General features: G+C 42.3%; 1 protein-coding gene across 1 annotated transcript in view; it reads right to left on the minus strand.

Moving 5' to 3' along the window:
• Positions 1-21,395, minus strand: part of LOC127636651 (fibrillin-2-like) — a 169,052-nt gene that overhangs the window by 97,282 nt on the left and 50,375 nt on the right. Inside the window, 4 exon segments of the mRNA XM_052117306.1 lie at positions 5,275-5,427; positions 10,493-10,615; positions 11,089-11,211; positions 17,246-17,371. Of these exon segments, the coding sequence (XP_051973266.1) occupies positions 5,275-5,427; positions 10,493-10,615; positions 11,089-11,211; positions 17,246-17,371 (525 nt within the window).

Raw genomic sequence — 21,395 nt, forward strand, 5'->3', positions numbered from 1 at the left:
ATATTAAGCCAAAAAATGTTCTAATCATCAGGGAGTTAAGAATGAACAAATATTGTTTAAGATGAATTAGCCTTTTTGAAGTTTAGAGAGAGAGAACACAGCAGATCTTTCAGATGAACACTTGGCAGGGTTTGTCCTAAAGCAGCTAAAAAGGGGGCCTGGATAAGATAGATCATTGTCATCTCCCAGGCAAACGTGTTACGAATTTACATTTAATGTGTGAGGTCACTGCAACGGCAGTGGCGAGGTTGAATATCTATGCTTAAGGAAGTGGCTGGGCTTGCCGCATTGTCTTTTAGATGAAGCATTTGAAAAAAATGCCTTCCAGCTACCAGTTGAAACAGACACCCAGACTCGTAGATAGCATACAGTGACGAGGGACAGGTGCAGATGATCAGTACTCAGGGGAGAGGGATGGTAGAGTATTAGTGCTGGGTGTGTCTGATAGATCTGTGACATCAGTAAAGTCTATCACCTCAGTCTATCACACAGAGCTACGAGAATCGACAGACCAGTCTGTGAAGTCTGGTCAAGCCCAGGACTGAACTGGCCGCACTTGGAAGGCAGAGAAGGTTGTAAACCAGGCAGTTTCAAGGCTGAAACTTCAAGTGATTTTTGGAAGAACCCAGTCATAAAAATCAGGCCTTGGAAGGAGGGTGGCTCCCAAACTGTTGTCAGCAGTCTCAGGAAAGCAGAGGAAAGCGATAGTAGTTAGACATTTCTGGATGGAAGAGTAAGTGTATATGATTAGAGCAGTAAGCCACCAGCAGCGAGGGTGTGTGACAGTATGGGAGTATATCTGATAGAGCTTAAGGGTGGGTTGACCTGTATAAGGTACCCCAATCCAGGCTCAACCTTTCCAAGCCCTGGAAATTTGCCTCAGTAGTATGGCACATAGGAAAGTTCTCCTCTTTATGAGGCTTCTTGAGTGAATTTGCAACAGAAGTTGGCTGGTTACTGGACCTCCTTAAAGGAGGTATAGTTGGAGGTACAGTGGGCAGCATGGTCAGGTCCTGCACAAGCTGGCAGAGATCCTAGAGCTGTGTAAAGGCAAACAAAGGTCACCGTGCTGCTCAGAGTCAGTTTATTGATTTTGTTAAAAAGGTAGGGCCATGTTAGGCAGTGCATGGAGGGAAGCCAGATCAATCCTGGAACCTGGTAAAGAATGGATAATGGATGTCAACCATGGCCAGCCTGGCTGAAAAAATGTCTAATGTCGCCATTACACCTTTGAGGTCAGATGTAGTTTTATGGTCGACATCAGCCAGAAAATCATGATGATTGAGTTTACCATCCCATGGGAAGAGGGACTGAAAGAAGCCAATTAAGGAAGAAGTTAAAATATGCTGATCTGTAGACCGAGTGCAGGAAAAATAGATGGAGGTCTGCCACTTATCCTTGGGTGGTTGTGTGTTGGTATTTCTGGATCAGCGTAGTATAAGTCAATGAAGGAAATGGCAAAGGAAGCTGACAAATTGAGCTTCTGACTCTGGTTAAAAAGGAAGGTCAAAAAGTGGGGGATGCAGAATTAAGAAAGGCAATAGGGAGAAAGTAGGAATAGGGAACATATTTGAGGTTTAAGATTATGTGTTGTACAATTCTATAGGGGAAAGGAATACTTGGGCTTGTGTCTGTCTAGTATTGGAGAGGTTGGCATGAAGGGTTGTATTGTGAAGTAGTATGCCATATGGAACCGGGGGCACTGAGCACGCATTATGGGATTCCTGTAGGTTAGCTGGTAGAGCATGGCACTAGCGATGCCAAGATCATGGGTTTGATTCACAGGGACCACACAAACTGATCAAATTTATACTTTGAATGCAATGTAAGTCACTTTTGAAGATAAGCATCTGTAAAAGGCATACAAATTTTAAACTCAAGTTAATGATGCCTGTGGGGCTAGCACAGCCTTAGAACTGGGTTGGCGCGTATGGTCGGATGGGAGTTTAAGCCATACGTTTTCAGGGGCACTGAGCATGCATTAATGTGCCAGTGGCACTAGCAGAAACTTAACCACCAGGTTGGCACCTATGGTCATATGGGAAGTTATGCCATACAGAACAGTGGGCATTCAGGCAGATGGCAGAGGTGTAAAGAGTCCATGTGAGGGGTGAAAGGGTTCCTGAATGATGCTCATGTATTTATGCTGCGTTATATAAGAGGTTCTGGATAGAGGGGAAAGGGTTTCTAGTAATTTCTAGTGCTTTGCTGTTCTCACTATCCGTTGCAGGGACTTACGGTCTGCATTTCCCATCCAAAAAGCACATAAAGGCAGCATAAATGTAATCCATTAGACTCCAGTGGTTAAATCAATATCTTCAGAAGCAATATGATAAGTGTGAGTGAGAAACAAATCAATATTTAAGTCCTTTTCTATTCTAAATATTTATTTTCACATTCTTCTTCTTTCTTGTTGTGGTCTTCACATTGTTCTTGCATATCGCCACCTACTGGGCAGGGATGAGAATTTTAGTAAAAAAGGACTTTTTTTTTCTTTCAGCAAGGAAGGATGCGAATCAGCTTATCTGGATGACAGAGTTCAGGATATTTGTATGAACCCACGTTTCTGTAAAGACTAGGATGCAGCAATCTCTCATCAGTGGTCGGGTGATTAGTTCAGGATTAAGTTAATCCATTATATTTTATAGTGAGCAGACATTGGAGAGAAATATGGAAGGAATTGCTGGTCTGGTTGGCCTTGTTCTTAGCCTAGCATTTAGGCCACCCATTTTCTGTGCTTTTGTTTCATTTCACAGTGCTTGCGATGTCTCCTTGCTGGGGTTGCTGCTGTAGGCTTCTCTGCAGAGTATAATCTTTGGTATCAAAGCAGACTGAGGTCCTTTAGCAAAGCGGCTAGCTGAGAAAATAATTGCCCTGTTTTACATCAATTTCCAATGCACAACAGTTTCTGCCAGTTATAAATCAGTGCAATAGTGTTTTGCAAATTAACAAATATCTATTACATCAACCATTTTTACTCTTTATTCCCACCACATTTGGATCCATCTCTTTATGGATGTGTGCAGCCCAAAAATAATTCCCTGCAGGAGCTTAAAGAGCAACATGCAGGTTGGACACCCCTATATAGCATAGTGTATGTTGATGATAAAACAACTAGATTTTCTGAACTGGAGTAATATATATTTAGCCATTAACGATATTTTGAGATAAATTGTGATAAAATAACTTCCGCGTCTATAAAGCACTAACCGGAAGTGACGATGGGCGAGGGAGTCTGGTCAAGTTCAAGCTCAGGTTACAATGGATGCGAATGAAGAAACGGAGTTCTCCGGTGTGGACGAACATGCCTATGATGGCATTGTGCAAACTACTAAATTCATTTCAGAAGGCAGACAATTACGTTACGACAACCTGTCCTAAAGCTCAGTCTCTCTCCCTCTCTCTGTATTATTATTATACTAAATAAATATTAAATATTATAAAAAATATATTATATAAAAATATTATACTATTATTATTACGAAATTACACAAATTAAGAGTTAAAATAATTTAAGAGCACTTAGCAGAGTAAGACTTACTCTGCTAAGTGCTCGTTTTCGTTGCACAGAATGTCTGCTCACGTTAGCACTTGGTCCTCCAGTCCCGCCTGCGCCAAAATCCGGTGTAAACTTTGACGGTGGACTTGACAGCATCAGTAATCAGCCTCACGTGGTCCTTACTCCGAAATCCCATCCGAGACTCCAACAAATCTCCAGGTCGATAATTCTCCGGAGTGAAATGTGCGCCACAAACGACCGAGTGTGTGGTAACAGACGCGGCAGTGAAGTCTGCTCTCTTCACCTGCACAAAACGCACCCAAAACCGAAAAGCCTTGTTTTTCCTAGAAGGAAAATGATGGACACGATGTCCTGACAGGCTGGAATTCGTGCAACCAGCACAAACACAATAATTTACCATTATGGCTTCTCTAAAACTCGATCTAAAACTTTCTGTCTCTCACTACATCAACACCCAACAATGAGAGGGCTGACCGCGAGCTCTTTTATTTGCCTCGCCCTACGTCATATGACGCGTTGCTATAGCGGAAAAGGCGTATTCCAGAGCCTAGCACATTTTCATCAAAATCTCTACATCAAATGAGATTTCATTAGTAATTTCTACATATGTGTTTTTAAAAGACCTCTGCAGACAATATAAAGTATTAATTCAGTTATAAATTCAACCTGCATGTTGCTCTTTAACAAAAATTCTGACATTCTCTATCACAAAAGAATGAACTTTAATCTATATTCATATTACACTGTAAAAGAGAAAATATATTCTGTCAGACATTGGGTGAGCATACAATTATAATAAAAACAGCAACTAAGATATATATATATATAATATAGTACGAGATTCATGTTATTTCTAATATTTGTGAATTCATGCAACACTGTAAAAAGTGAATACAGGCAGTTTACTATTTAATTATTTCTGCCTGATCTGAACCTTAAAAATGACTTTCAGTGGTAACGTAATGTGTTCAGTCTGATTCGGTCATATTAAATCATGTTTTTGACATAAATAAATTCAGATTTGTTATAGGTTACCACATTGGTAACATAACATTAGGTTACTTGACAAAGCATTTTTTAATTGTAGAGGGCATATAAAAGACTACCAAATAGAACCATTTATTATACATTTATTTATTTATAGATCTATTAATCAAGTATGGCTGGTCTATGCTATCCTTCCTAATTTTGGTCACATTGTTCCCTAAAAAAAACATTCTCAGTGAGCAAAATAATCAAAAGTCTCCTGAAGGAAAACATTTAAGTCCATGTTCCGGAAATCTGTAAACTTAAATGTGTTGTCGTCTATGTGCTGTGCTCCCATATGCCAGAATATATGCACAATACCCTAAAGATGCTTACACATACCTAGATATTTCCAAACAGAGTTACACCCTTAGTCTTATCTACCCTGGACATTAACACGTCAATAAATCCCTTTTCAAATGAGGTCCACGTCTCTGTCAACCTCCTCAACAGAGTAACAGATCTCATCACACCAGGGCCTTTACCATCAGAGATGTAAAGAAATAAGTTGCAAGATTGAAATATAAGTTTCCTTAGTGGTTTGAGAGATCAACAGGTGTCTATATGAAACACTTCACATTAAGCTGTCCATGATAAACAGTACATGTCATACAGTACATTAGCAGAATGAATTAAAGTCGCATAAACAATAACAAATATGTACTTTAACAAGCTGTTATAAAAAATAATTACATACCATAATTCAGTAATGCACATGTATAGAGTACCTGAGTTTTTTGCAGGGCAAGGGTGGCACAGCTCACCAAAGGCATAGTCAGGGTTGGCACAGCAGCACTGTGATTTGGTAACGGCATGTTGGAACGGCCGTAAACACAAGCTTCTCTTTACAGCCCCATAACAGGTGCTGTGCATGTGTGTGTCTGCAGCAGAAATATGTTCGGAAAACAGTTAATGGAAAAACTATAACATACTGCTGCAGGAAACACTACAGTATGTGCACAAAACACAGTCCATGGGCCACAAAAGCTATAGAAAAAACATAGCACGCAGAATTCAAACCATTTATTAGATACTCATACTTTTGTGCATTTAATACTTAATATATCATTGGACCACTTCCTGTCGTGAGACATTTGTTCAGTTTTTTCTTGTGCTTTCAATTATTTCTTTCTGTGCTAACTTACCAAAGCATTTCAGAAATTATGTGGAGAGGTTTTTTGTTCAAAAGATTATTACATTCCAGAGTAGACATGAACAGAGAACTAAAAAAAAATGTAAGACAGGACATTAGTCCTAAACAGAATCCAAAAGAGACACATATCAACTATAACAGCAAATATGACATAATAAGATATCAAGACAATTATTGGTATTGCTTAAAACTTCCACTGAGAATGAATAGACTATAAGGCTAAATCCAGTAAACAGTACATGGTAAAACAGTGTGGTGAGGGTGAACTGCAGTCACAACTAAGAGAAGAAAGGCCTGCTTCTCATTAAATAGATGACCCTCACAAGACCCTTTACAGCAATAGAAGTCCCATTAGGGAAAGAAGTACATAAGGAGGTATTTACAGTACTCTTGATCACTTAATGTGATTATGAAAAGACCAAGTGTGAATGCACTCCAAGACGCATTGAAGACGGATAGACATAAGATTTGTGATGCACAACAGATGTGACTCGACAAGAAATGACTCAAAGAAATCCTGAGAAAAATCTGCACACTGAAACACTTGATATTTAATCTGTGAGTGTGACATTTCACTGTATGTTCATATCATACATATATTATTATTTTAAATAAATGCTTCTCTGTGGCCTGATGCCACACTCACTCTGTCTGTCTCTTGCTCACCCCACCACTATCTTAAATAGTTGTTTAATTCATTTTTACATCCGTTTGCAGTATCTTTGTCCTCTTCATTCTCACCACGCGTCCACATGTGTGGACGTTGTATTTTGGCTTCGCTATACTCAACAAATAATTTAATTTCATTCACTGTGCATTCACAAAATCTGATCAAAAGTTCAGTTCAGGCTGCAGATGATGTTTGAATCAGGCACACATGGGACAATGATCATCAGTACATAGATTCACCATTTATAATGGATAATTTTATTTGAACATGGTTGACAGTGATTGGATGATGCCGGACATTACTTTTAATCAGAATAAATTATGATAATACATGATGTAATCAAAAACATGAATAATCAACACTACTGGACACATCAGAAACTATTTGATGAAAAATATATGACTTTCTATAACTTGGTATTATTCAAAAATTCACAACTTAGATCCCTATTTACTATAGGTTTGCGTGTATACAAATCTAAAAGGGGAATGGAAAATGCACGCTGCAGTCACACGGGGGTCTCACGAGATTAATACTCTACAAACAGTCAGAATTAATACCATAATAACCCTTGAAAATGGGTACCGTAATATTTATAAAAATTTTCAAACAAACCTCTGTCTCCCGAGGGAAGGAACGAGACGTTGTGTTGAATGAAGTAACACAAGGGGTCTTCCTGGGATGCCAAACGTACCACTGAACCTGAGAAAAGGCCAATGTCAAGTTAGCAGACAGAATATGCATGCCCCGCCCCGGACATACAGGTATAAAGGGAAGCGGGGCAGCAAGTGTCAGTCAGGATTTTGAACTGAGGTGCCGAAAATAAGGTACGGCCGTTGTACAGGTGCAACATGACTAGCATGGGAGCGAGCCTGGCAGACGCGGCCTTCTCTCTCACTATGTCACTCACATAGGACGTGAAGTGGCTAGGGCTATCTTAATGCTATGAAATGCATCGTGGAAGGCGGTCTTTACCGGTCCTATTCTTTCAGGGGGAAAAGTAACTGCAGAGGCCACATCCTGCCCAGTCTAGGGGGAGGTAACATGTGGCAAATACACCACGAGTGTTGTGAAGCCGTACGTGGAAAATGGCGCGGTGGTAGGTCCAGCCTAATGAGGGGGGACTCTACAGCAAGGAAATACATCATGGGGAGTTTGCCTGAGAAGAGAACTAAGCCCGTTCAGGGAGGACGATCAGTGCAAGAAGTCTCACTGGGGGAAATGCATACTTGTGCAGCCCCCGGGCCAGCAGTGTACCAGCACGTCTGTCCTGAGAGGAGCTCCTGTCAGGGAGTACCAGAGTGGGCAGTGGGAGTTGTCCTGGGAGGCAAAGAGTTCTATCTGTGCCATGCCGAATCGGTCCCAGATCAAATGGACCACCTGGAGGTGGAGCCTCTACTCTCCGATGGGCGAAACATGCCGCGACAGCGCGTCCGGCGTCGTGTTGCGGTTGCAGGCTGACTCCAAAGGAGGAGATAGCGGGCAAGTTGTGACATATGACGAGAGCGCACGCCGCCTTGGCGATTTATGTACCGTCGTGGTGCTGTCTGAATGGATCAAGACGTGCTTGCTCCAGATTAGTGCGAGAAACCTCTGTAGGGCAAGAGATACAGCCAGCAACTCTAGGCAGTTGATGTGCCAACACAGCCGGGGTCCTGTCCAGGGGCCAGCGGCAGCATGCCCATTGCACACGGAGCCCCAACCCTGTTGAGAGGTGTCTGTGGTGACCACTGTCTGTGTCTGTCCAAGGGTTGAAAGTCTGACGGCAAGATGGGGTGATTGTGAAACGGTATTTGCCGTGGCACCATGCCCATCTCGGGACTCGAGTCTGTAGCGTGCTGAAGCGATCTCATATGCATCAACCCGAGCGGCGCAGTCGTGGCTGAGGATGCCATATGCCCCAGGAGCCTCTGGAATTTACATTTACATTTATGCATTTGGCAGACGCTTTTATCCAAAGCGACTTACAGTGCACTTATTACAGGGACAATCCCTCTGGAGCAACCTGGAGTTAAGTGCCTTGCTCAAGGACACAATGGCCATGGGGATCGAACCAGAGCATCTGGGGAGCCGGGACTGTAGAGTTTAGGGGCCGGGGTGCCATGAGAATGGTGAACACCAGCTGGATGACCCAGGGTCTGAGGAAATCGCTCTATATTATCAATGTGGGTGACGCAGCCCGAAGGCGGTGCGGCAAATGAAACAAGGATTCTCCTCCCGGCCCTCCAACGGGGGACGGAGTGGTCTTGGTACCAGCTCCGGAGTGAACATCTGACTGTCTGGGTCGCCCATCTCAGGAGTGCTTCGGAGCTTTCCTGGTCCTGGAAGGGGTCCTTGACACTGGGGCTGAGAGCTGGGTCCAGTTTGAGGCAGAGCTACCTGTTGTTTAGCCCCAGGGGGATGCCCTCGCGAGCAGGCGGGCAGGTCGGTTTGGCGGCGCCGCAGCAAGATGTGCCATCTGCTTCTTCACCGCCGAAAACTGCTTGGCGAAGTCGTCGATGGTATCGCCGAAGAGGCCAAGCTGGGAGATGGGTGTGTAGAGAAAGCATGCCTTGTCAACATCATGCATCTCGACCATGTTCTGCCAGAGGTGATGCTCGCCCACCCGAGTGCCTGCGCTGTGACCTTTGTGGCTCTGAGAGCGAGGTCGGTGGCAGAGCGCAATTCCTGCAGCATGTCGGGGTCGGAACTACCCAGGTGCAGGGTGGTTCATGGGGATTTACCCAGCGAAACCGAGCCCGTCGTCATCCCCAAATCCCTTCATTGCCAGCTGGGTCATCCTCAATCCTGTAGGAAAAAGGAACGACACGGGGGGGGGCCACATGAGGTAGCTTTTATGACCGTCAGAAGTGGAAAGAAATCAACTGCATCCAGGAACTACACAGAGGCAGAAAGACATCTCTAAAAAGACACGTCCTGATAAGGACATTCAATGCCTGCTGTGTATTGCTCTTTTATGAGTGGGAACTCAAACTCTTTTAGAGGAAATAAACTCTTTTTAGGAGGAGAACACTGCGCTGTCGATGTGCCCAGGGGCGTGGACTGCATAGCGTGCAGAGAGAATGCCAGCTGGAAATGCGCCGTAGATCCAACAACAGTGCTTCTTGCCAACAGAGGTGAGTGGAACACAGTGGTGAACTCAGCTTTGCTGTTACACAACCGTTCGGCTCAGAAGAAAAATTCTGACTGACACTTGCTACCCCGCTTCCCTTTATACCCGTATGTCCGGGGCGGGGCATGCAAATTCTGTCTGCCAACTTGACATTGGCCTTTTCTCAGGTTCAGAGTTACAATTGGCATCCCAATTCGACACAACGTCGAGTGAGTGACAGAAGGGGAACACCATCCATCCATCCATCCATCCATCCATCGTCAACCGCTTATCCTGTGTACAGGGTTGCGGGGGACTGGAGCCTATCCCAGCTAACATTGGGCAAAAGGCGGGGGACACCCTGGACAGGTCGCCAGTCCATCGCAGGGGGGAAACACCATATTCATCTGAATTATAGCATGTGTGAAAGTGTAAATTCACCCTGTAGTTGTTGCAATGTCATGCTTCGATTCAAGGTGGTCATTCATGAAATTAGCAGTCTGTGATTTCCTGCATGATTCAATTAAAAAAGATTGGCCCTGAATCTAGGCACAAACAAGTATAAACTTTGATAGTGAATGCAAAGCGTTCTGGTTTCACTTTAAACTATCGTGAAATGGCATAAAATGTGTTTATGACATGCAGTGTCAAAGTGGCGGAGATGCACACTTACTCTATTTCTGTGGAGCGATCAAATTATTGAACAAAATCTTAAAGGTTTTGCTTCATGACAAATAAGGGCTTGTGTGTTTAATCAGAGCATTAAAATAACTAGGAAATTAGGAAAGAAATATTTTACTATTGCATAATATAATAAAAAAAATATATAAAATACATATTTTATTTTGTATTTAAAAAATTATCAAATATGAGTTGAAAAAACAAGTATTATTGTAAAATTGACCAAAACGAATTGTTGCCCAAAAAGAGAGACAGTATTTAGAAATATTTTGATATTTAAAACATTCCTTTTCATGTCATTCATAAGTTTTTAAAACCTTACTACTAGTAAGGCCTTTTACTAGTTCTTACCTACACATGTGTGTCCATCTATTCCAACAGTAAGACCTGCGAAACATTCACACCTGAAAGAGCCCTGAGTGTTCACACAGCGTCCATTCATACACACACCTGGAGTCCGGCACTCATCCACATCTGTAAAAGAGACACACATGATGTACAAACATGAGAATTCACAAATAATTGCAAAACTGTGTCTTTGAAATATAGGCCATTTGTAAATCACTTTGGATAAAAAGCATCAGCTACATTTATAAATGTAAGGGCCTATTTACAGTACTTTATATTGCTTTCATTTGATTGAGTATGCACTTCCATTAACACTTGCACATACATGTCTTAAAAATACACAACCAGTTGTTTCAAAGAATCTATTGATCAAGGGAGAATTAATCCAGATTACAGATATTACACTAAATGTTATGCTAGGTCACAGGAAAATCCTATATTAGACTGGGTCAGCATCAATGTATTTTTTAAATCAATGAAGATGGTATGATGTCATCATCAACACAAACAGCCAGGGATCAAATCATCATACAGAAAATGCATTTTAAGCCTAAAAAAAAAAGATTTTTTTAAAAAAGGGAAAGGGAAAGAGGGTTCACCTGTACAGTAGTGTCCACTGGAGTTAAGGGTGAATCCAGGTTTACACACACATTTAAAGCTGCCATCTTCATTGATGCACATGCCATTCAGACACATGTTTGTGGTGGCACACTCATCATGATCTAAAGCAGAACAAAAACTCTTTGAATCTGACATTCTTACAGAAAAGTTCACACTTAAGCTGGGTTCACACTGTGTGATTTTGCAGTCTGAGACATATTTCGGAGATCGTAAATGATTTTCTCTTATCATAAGGTAAAATCGTCTATCTATGATCACTTAGTGTGCCACGTATACCAGTGGTTGATTCATTGCCTTAGCAACAAATCTCCAACATAGTTCTGGCAGTGTCGTATGCTTCGAGTTTTAATAAATAATAATAATAATAATAATAATAATAATAATAATAATAATACAAATAATAAATTCAACACTTATGAAAGCATAAGGGAGGGAGGGGACATGAGGGAGGGGACAAGGGGAGGGAAACAATCAGCCCCTTCTCCCTTCGTGTTCGGCGGCCATTCATCCGCTCTCAGGCGGCCGGGCTCTTACGTCCTCCAGGGGATGGCCACGGCTGCTCCGTTGGGGTGGATGGTAGTGGCGAGGACTCTACTACGGCGCATCCCTCTTCCTTCCCGGATTTCGACACCAGTGTAAAGGCGTTACAGGGAAAGGAAGAGGTGAGAACCGGCTTGACAAAACTGAACAAAAAAGACAAACTGCCTGTAACTCTCTCTCTCTCTGCAGGAGGAACTGCAGCTTCCAGTCGGCCTATATCCTCTCTGAGGCTTGATAAGCCTGATTAGGGGCCGGGTGTGTGGAATCACAACACGTTGTTTCTCATTAGTTAAAGCATGCATTAAGGTAATGGAAACAAGTTTATTCGCAAAACGATAAAGTGTTCTGACCAGTTGTGCACGTGTTATGAGTGCACTATAGCTTGTTGTGATTGGCCCGACGTTGACACACGATTATTCGAACATAGTCCTTCACATTCAAAAGTGATTAAACCACTGATGATCGTTAAAATCAGCCTTCACAATCTGCCAGAACAGTTTCAAGAGCGGGTGCTCCCAGGTATGCGGAAGCTGGCGGCATATAGGCATCGCAGACATTTTAGCCCTCGTTATATCAGATATTATACTTATTCTGTGACATCTCCTTGCAACATTTAACAAAATGAGGTACAGCTGCTCCATCATGACAAATCGGCTCCCTCAAAATAATGCACATGACGTAGTGGATGGAAACGTGCAACGATTTGTATTTAAAACAAATAAACACAAATTAAAAGCTTAATAAATGAAAATAAATACATTTCACATATTCTCTTCATATCTCAAAACTTAAACTTAACTTAAATTTAAAGTTAAAGCGTATAAAAAAAAATGACCAATTCTGAGTTCACTTTCAGAAATATTAGATTTTTTGGCTGGATTCAAGCCCATATAGCCTCCTTCTAACAGTCCCTTGAGCTCCCAGACATTGGATGACGACATCACCGCTGCATCGGAGAGCGTCACAGCGGCGTCTGATGTGGATAACTTGCCTGGGCCGCCATCTTCGGGTCTGCTCGCCCAGTCTGAGCCTGACGCACGGAGGTCCACTATGCTTCCCCGGGCTTAATTGGTTCCGCGGGGTTCTGCGGGCACATTCTCAATAATAGAGCTATTTCCTTTTGTCTCTGGGTCACCTGGCCCGCAAATGCCGTTCTCACGGCACTCTGCCACCATATTTCAACACTCCCGGCACACTGGATACGGACACCGCACACGACTGTTCCCCGGCCGGCCGGTTCTGATGAGTCTAGAGGACGCCTGTACTGGACCTCCTCCTCAGTCACGAACTCGCCCCCTGCCGAGCGCGCGGAGCAAGGTAAGTGCTTTGAGTTTGTTCTCAGCACCAAAGCCTCGGGACGCACCCGGTCTCCCGACACCACACTACCTGCTCTGCCCTGCTGCGAAGCTGGGAAATACTCGTCCCCTTGATGCCCCTAGCACGGAGTTTAAAGGCGTGGCTTTCACTGCCCAACCAGTCAAGCTGGCTGCACCGGACCATTCGACTCGGTTACGCAATTCAGTTTGCCAGGCCCCGCCCCCCTTCGCGGGCATCTGTTTTTCCGCAGTAAACGGCGAACATGCCAATTCCCTGCGCACGGAAATCGCCACTCTTTTACTCAAAGATGCCATAGAGCCTGTCCCTCCAACCGAAATGAAGAAGGGTCTCTACAGCCCTTACTTCATTGTACCCAAGAAAGGCGGCGGCTTACGACAGATCTTGGACCTGCGAGTTTTCAACCAGGCTCTGCTCAGACTCCCATTCAAAATGCTGATGCAGAAACAAATTCTGACTTGCGTCCGGCATCTAGATTGGTTTGCAGCTGTAGACCTGAACGACGCATACTTTCACTTCTCGATTCTGCCGCGACACTGACCCTTCCTACGGTTATTGTAGAATAATCATTTTTTAGATGGTATAATAATCATTCTTAGATATCAAAATACTTGTATGAGTTTCTAGGCCTTTGTGTGAGCCAGGAGAGAGCATATGAGGTTACTAAAAGTGTTGATGCTGCAGAGAACACAAAGAATGGTATACAACCTTGAAATACAGGATGTACTTCTTTAATCAGTTATTATATGAATGGTGTCTTGTATTTTTGCAGCTGGTGTTTTGCTGTTTCTGTTAATTAGTAGTATTCTGACATATATCTTTGGTGTATTTCCTTTATGCTGACACGCATCTCTAAAATATATGGTGTGTCTCATTAAAATACAGGATGCACTTCTTACGAAAACACTTTTAATAAGTTAGATATCTCTTATATGATATGTTTCTGGCATGGTGTTTTACCTTGATGAGTTAAATATCTTTGGAGCTTGTATTTTCTTTCATTAATCAAATGATATGGTGTATGAACAAACAAGGCCGCCTCATTATGAGGGTACACTGAAATGTAGGGCAAAGGTAAAAGGTATGTGATGGGGACATGGCTGTTTGTCTCATACACAGGTGTTTCTAAAATTGATGCACTTTTACCATGAACTATGACTTATGTCAAAAATAAGTGGAGTTACCAGTTGATGTATGTTTTTTAAAAAATAATTAGATGGGGGATTTTCCACCAATATTTAATTAGTGAGGAAAATAGAACATATTGGTGGCGAAGGAAAGAGACAAGAGTAATTATTCTATTGGTCAGAGATAATGGGCAAGAAGATAACAAAAAGGTATATAACTGAGAACTCAGGAGGATAGAGTCAGAACGGACAGCTGGCCGGTCTCATGTTTGTTGGTGTTCAATAAACTACAATTTTGGCATCTGGAACTCAAGACTCCGAGAGTTTTCTTACAACTTAGAGAGATTCATCGCGATATTCCACGACACGGTTCGTGTTCGACGGCCAGGCATATCAGTACAATGTCCTCCCCTTCGGCCTGTCTCTGTCCCCTCGCGTCTTCATGAAAGAGTACGTACTTTGCGTATCTATTTGGACCGCACGCAGAGCTCTAGACGTTCTGAGCAGCTCTTTGTCTGCTTCGAGGGACAGCAGAATGGGAACGCTGTCTCCAAACAGAGGCTCGCCCACTGGGTTGTCGACGCCATTTCATTGGCTTGTCACACCCATGCCGTGACCCCCCCTTGCGGGTTCGAGTACACTCAACCAGAAGTGTTGCGTCCTCGTGGGCACTGGCCAGGGGCACCTCCCTAGCAGACATCTGTAGAGCAGCAGGGTGGGCAACACCTAATACCTTCGCAAGATTTTACAATCTCCGGGTTGAGTCGGTATCGTCTCGTGTTCTCTCAGGTTCTTGGACTGTTTCTAATACCTCTTAAAAACTTATAACCTTTTTATAGTTAAATTTAATGTACAGTGGAAAAACATGTTTGTGCAATTAATGCAAGGGAGATCTATGATGACCTTTTTTTTTTTTTACTTTAAATTGGGTACTAATCTATTATAGGAGAGAAAGAGACGTAACCCACCTTTAGTTTTTTTTTACTTTGTCATATTTTCTGGTCACATATATTTTTAAATTCCACAACTACTTTTTCTTGAGGTAAGTAAAACCTCCATACAATAGCGTTAACCCTCACTGCATCTTATTATCAGTAAGCATTTGTATTTGTGTTTGGTCTCTTTCTTATAATATTTGACAAAATCTGTCTTTCTTTCTGACCATTCAATTAGGTTGACATACAGGTGAAACTTGAAAAATTAGAATATCGTGCAAAAGTTCATTAATTTCAGTAATTCAACTTAAAGGTGAAACTAATATATTATATAGACTCATTACAAGCAAAGTAAGATATTTCAAGCCTTTATTTGATATAATTTTTATGATTATGGCTTACAGCTTATGAAAACCCCAAATTCAGAATCTCAGAAAATTAGAATATTGTGAAAAGGTTCAGTATTGTAGGCTCAAAGTGTCACACTCTAATCAGCTAATTAATCCAAAACATGTGCAAAGGGTTCCTGAGCCTTTAAATGGTCTCTCAGTCTGGTTCAGTTGAATTCACAATCATGGGGAAGACTGCTGACCTGACAGTTGTGCAGAAAACCATCATTGACACCCTCCACAAGGAGGGAAAGCCTCAAAAGGTAATTGCAAAAGTTGGATGTTCTCAAAGTGCTGTATCAACGCACATTAATAGAAAGTTAAGTGGAAGGGAAAAGTGTGGAAGAAAAAGGTGCACAAGCAGCAGGGATGACCGTAGCCTGGAGAGGATTGTCAGGAAAAGGCCATTCAAATGTGTGGGGGAGCTTTACAAGGAGTGGACTGAGGCTGGAGTTACTGCATCAAGAGCCACCACACACAGACGGGTCCTGGACATGGGCTTCAAATGTCAAACGTCTTACCTGGGCTAAAGAAAAAAGGAACTGGTCTGTTGCTCAGTGGTCCAAAGTTTTCTGATGAGAGCAAATTTTGCATCTCATTTGGAAACCAAGGTCCCAGAGTCTGGAGGAAGAATGGAGAGGCACACAATCCAAGATGCTTGAAGTCCAGTGTGAAGTTTCCACAGTCTGTGTTGGTTTGGGGAGCCATGTCATCGGCTGGTGTTGGTCCACTGTGCTTTATTAAGTCCAGAGTCAACGCAGCCGTCTATCGGGACATTTTAGAGCACTTCATGCTTCCTTCAGCAGACAAGCTTTATGGAGATGCTGACTTCATTTTCCAGCAGGACTTGGCACCTGCCCACACTGCCAAAAGTACCAAAACCTGGTTCAATGACCATGGTATTACTGTGCTTGATTGGCCAGCAAACTCGCCTGACCTGAATCCCATAGAGAATCTATGGGGCATTGCCAAGAGAAAGATGAGAGACATGAGATCAAACAATGCAGAAGAGCTGAAGGCCGCTATTGAAGCATCTTGGTCTTCCATAACACCTCAGCAGTGCCACAGGCTGATAGCATCCATGCCACGCCGCATTGAGGCAGTAATTAATGCAAAAGGGGCCCAAACCAAGTACTGAGTACATATGCATGATTATACTTTTCAGAGGGCTGACATTTCTGTATTTAAAATCCTTTTTTATTGATTTCATGTAATATTCTAATTTTCTGAGATTCTGAATTTGGGGTTTTCATAAGCTGTAAGCCATAATCATAAAAATTATATCAAATAAAGGCTTGAAATATCTTACTTTGCTTGTAATGAGTCTATATACTATATTAGTTTCACCTTTTAAGTTGAATTACTGAAATTAATGAACTTTTGCACGATATTCTAATTTTTCGAGTTTCACCTGTACATTATGCTCGTGATGGAGCGGTGTCAGAGTTGTCTTGGAGTGACAGAAAACCCCTCCTTCCACCAGGCAAATTCGCAATGCGCCACTCCCTGCTCCACACCACTCATATACATTGTTTGGGACCCCACCCATACAGATCAGGGCACTAGGCTTCAGCCCAGGTTAACCTTTACATAAGTCTGACCCTTCTCACAAAGCTACTGCAACTGTTAATTCAGATAATTAATGGTTCATCCTTCAAGATAATCAAGACCTTAATTTAATGATTTTCTCTGTAATATGGTCTGGATCAATGATAACTTCCCACCCAGATCATCTACATGTTTATTTGGCCCTTTTCATTTTAAGACTCAGTGTCATAGAGGTTGAGTGTATGCTAGATAATGTCTTACCCACACAGTTTCTCCCATCAGGTGTGAGCTTGAATCCTGCATTACAGATGCATTGAAAACTGCCCTCTGTGTTGAGACAGCGGCCGTTCTTACACAGCATGCCATTCTGAAGACACTCGTCAATATCTGCAAGCAATTAAATGACAAATATTCTTAAATGCTCACTTAAATTTTTTCCTTATTATTTACACTCACTGAGCACTTTATTAGGAACACCTGTACACCTACTTATTCATGTGATTGTCTAATCAGCCAATCATGCAGAAGTAGTGCAATGCATAAAATCATGCAGATACGGGTCAGGAGCTTCAGTTGATGTTCACATCAACCATCAGAATGAGGAAAAATGTGATCTCAGTGATTTTGACGGTAGCATGATTTTTGGTGCCAGACGGGCTGGTCTGAGTATTTCTGGGATTTTCACGCACAACAGACTAGAATTTACTCAGAATGGTACCAAAAACAAAAACACCATGTTGATGAGAGAGGTCAACAGAGAATGGCCAGAATAGTTTGAGCTCAGATAACCACTCTGTACAATTGTGGTGAGAAGAATATCATATCAGAATGCACAACATGTCGAACCATGAGGCAGATGGGCTACAACAGCAGAAGACCACGTTGGGGCACTTTAGTGTTCCTAATAAAGTGCTAAATGAGTGCCAAGCTTCTAAATATTAATGCAGTTTCTTCCATTGTAATTTTTGGGAGTGCGGTGAGCCACCTATGTACAGCATCATCCTTGGAAACCGCACACACACACACACACACACACACACATGTTGTGTTTCCATGTTTTATGGGGACTTTCCATAGACATAATGGTTTTTATACTGTACAAACTTTATATTCTATCCCCTAAACCTAACCCTACCCCTAAACCTCACAGAAAACTTTCTGCATTTTTACATTTTCAAAAAACATAATTTAGTATGATTTATATGCTGTTTTCCTCATGGGGACCGACAAAATGTCCCCACAAGGTCAAAAATTTCGGGTTTTACTATCCTTATGGGGACATTTGGTCCCCACAAAGTCCACACACACACACACACACATGTTGTGTTTCCATGTTTTATGGGGACTTTCCATAGACATAATGGTTTTTATACTGTACAAACTTTATATTCTATCCCCTAAACCTAACCCAACCCCTAAACCTAACCCTCACAGAAAACTTTCTGCATTTTTACCTTTTCAAAAAACATAATTTAGTATGATTTATAAGCTGTTTTCCTCATGGGGACCGACAAAATGTCCCCACAAGGTGAAAAATTTCGGGTTTTACTATCCTTATGGGGACATTTGGTCCCCACAAAGTGATACACACACACACACACACACACACACACACACACACACACACACACACACACACACACACACACACACACACACACACACACACACACACACACACACACACACACACACACACACACACACACACACACACACACACACACACACACACACACACACACACACACACACACACACACACACACACACACACACACCCAAAGGTGCGCTTGGACTCCACTTAGATGCTTACTGACTGTTCTCTCTGTGTCTCCAGGAAGCGACTGACGAGTACTGGTGGTGTGTGTGTGACTGTGGTTTCCAAGGGCGATGCTGGGTTGTGTAAAAGTGGCTCACCATACTACCAAAAATGACAATGGAAGAAATTGCATAAATATTTAGGAACTTGGCTAGCATATGGATAATATACACTCACTTAACACTTTATTAGGAACTCTATGGTCCTAATAAAGTGCCCGAGCTCTGCACATCCACACATTAAACCCCATATTTTTCACAACTTTCAACTTTCCTGACACCTCTCACCTCCTCTTGACTCCTTTACCTCTAAAATATTTTCAATAAAGAGCCCATCTGGGGCAAATGAAAAAGCATCACTTTGTTTGTTCCTCACTCACCCATTATAACTGGTGGAGAATGCAGGTATCTTTAGTGAGGCCAGAACAACCTTCTTCTCACTTTTGCAGAACCACCCATCTATCAATATGGGGTATCTTTTTCATCACTTTGCAGACCTTCTCCAGCCAGTTGGATTTAGTTTGTTCCCATCCCTCATGGTCAGCAACCAAGTGAGCCCACATTATTGCACCCTTTGTAATTGGGAAGCCCAATCAGGTCCAGGTCAACAAGCGAGTTGTGATGTGTCACAAAGCAAACCAATGAGGATGTGGAATCCTGTAGCCCTAAGCCAACTCGTTAAGGTTGTGGAGTTTGAGGAGGCAAGACGTTGAGGAGAAAGATGCAACATATCCTCGGAGGAGTCTCCCAGAGATGTGATTGATGGAGGACCTCCAAATTTGAAAGTCAGCAAGTCATCAAAAAGAGATGAACTCATGCCCATTTACCGGAATCCTCTAGAAACTCTTGTGGTTTGTAGGCTGCATAGTTCACCATTCTCTTCCATCTGATTAACTGGAGAAGTCTAGACGGCTTACATACTAAAGCTCTCCTGGATTCAAGGAGTTCAGTCAGCCTCGTTCAAACCCTGGGGTGCTGGTAACAGAGATACCAGGATAAACACTGATTTCAATAACCTGTGTATACATCGATACTTGCCATGTGCCAGCCAGGGCAGTCACCATCATGGCCAGGTTCCTGGATATTGGATGCTAGCTTGGTTTAAGGATATGCCAGATCCCCTGTTAATAAGAAAGGATTGGCCAGGGTTCATATGACTACTTTTAATTACCATGCAGCCTGGAGAAGAGGCAGAGCCCCTACTGGCCACCAACATCAAGAAAGATGGTGAGTATATACAGAAACCATTAAATATATATTCTCATTTATTTCAACAGGTTACAGTTTGGGATTTTGTTTTTGTCAGAGAACAGCATGAGGAACAGCTTAACTCAGGTTTAAGTGGTCAAGGGAGAAAACAGACAAGTTGGCCTTTAGCCTGCTTCCTACTTTTATGTCAATAATGGCCTGTTGTACTGCATGGTAACTAGGAAGGGTGTTGAAAAAAGTCTGCTAGTGGTACCACAGACAAAGACGAAGATGGTGATGATAGTGGCACCCTACCATCCCCTTGTTGGGCATCTGGGTGCTCAAAATACTATCCAGTACATCTATGATCAATTCCATTGCCCCGGGCTTGTTGGAGAGGTAAAGTAGTTCTATCAATACAATGAAGTGTGTAAGTGGAATAAATTCCACCCCCAGCCCCCTTGTCCCACTGCCCATCAAAGAGTTGAACTTCAAATGCATAGGAATGGGCATGGTAGGTCAGCTGCCAGAGTCTGCCCAGGGTCATAAGTATATTTTGCCACTAGTCAATTATGCTGCGTGCTTCCCAATAGCTGTTCTGTTTCACAGTCACATTAAAAATCAGTCATTTAGTAGACACTTTCAATCAAAGCAACTTATAAATGAGAAACATAAGCAATTTGTCACACAAAATTCTACAATATCTGCAGTATCGCAATGACAAGTTCCAATGGTAACAGGAGTAGTATAGAAGCCAGAGCAGAAGAAAGAGACAGATAAAGAGGAGGTATTTTTATGTAATTTTTATTTATTTATTTAATATACATTTAATATTTTTATATTAAATGGTAAGTGCCATTATGCTTGTGGACAGGTTAAGTGCTTATGGAAAAGATGTGTTTTCAGCTGTTTCTTGAATACTGAAATGGTTTCAGCGGATCAGTTGGAGGTTGGAAGCTCATTTCAACACAGAGGAACAGAGAGAGTGAATGACTGTGAAAGAGATTTTGTTAAGATGGAACCATCACGATCCAGGATCTATCAATTGCAGAGAGGGGATATAGACCTGGCGGAATGAGTTGAAGTAAGTCAGTGATGTTTAATTGGCTGTCATGAAGGCAAAAAACAAATCTTTTAATTTGATTCTGGCAGCTTCAGGTAGCCAGTGGATTAAAATCAAGAGGGGGATGACACAGACTCTGTGCTTTTGAACATCACCAAAAATGCCTGGGAGAAACAATTCTCACCCCAACAAATGGTGATTGAAGATGTATGGGACATAAGGGGGAGGACTGACAGAGTGATGTCCCTTGTACATGAACATCTGTTCCAACATGGTGAGAGAGAGCTAGTGTTATCTTCTTCTACCACAAGTTTCTTCTTCTACTCCAAGTTTCTTCCT

Source organism: Xyrauchen texanus, chromosome 44 (genome assembly GCF_025860055.1).
Source record: "Xyrauchen texanus isolate HMW12.3.18 chromosome 44, RBS_HiC_50CHRs, whole genome shotgun sequence".
Taxonomy (NCBI): domain Eukaryota; kingdom Metazoa; phylum Chordata; class Actinopteri; order Cypriniformes; family Catostomidae; genus Xyrauchen; species Xyrauchen texanus.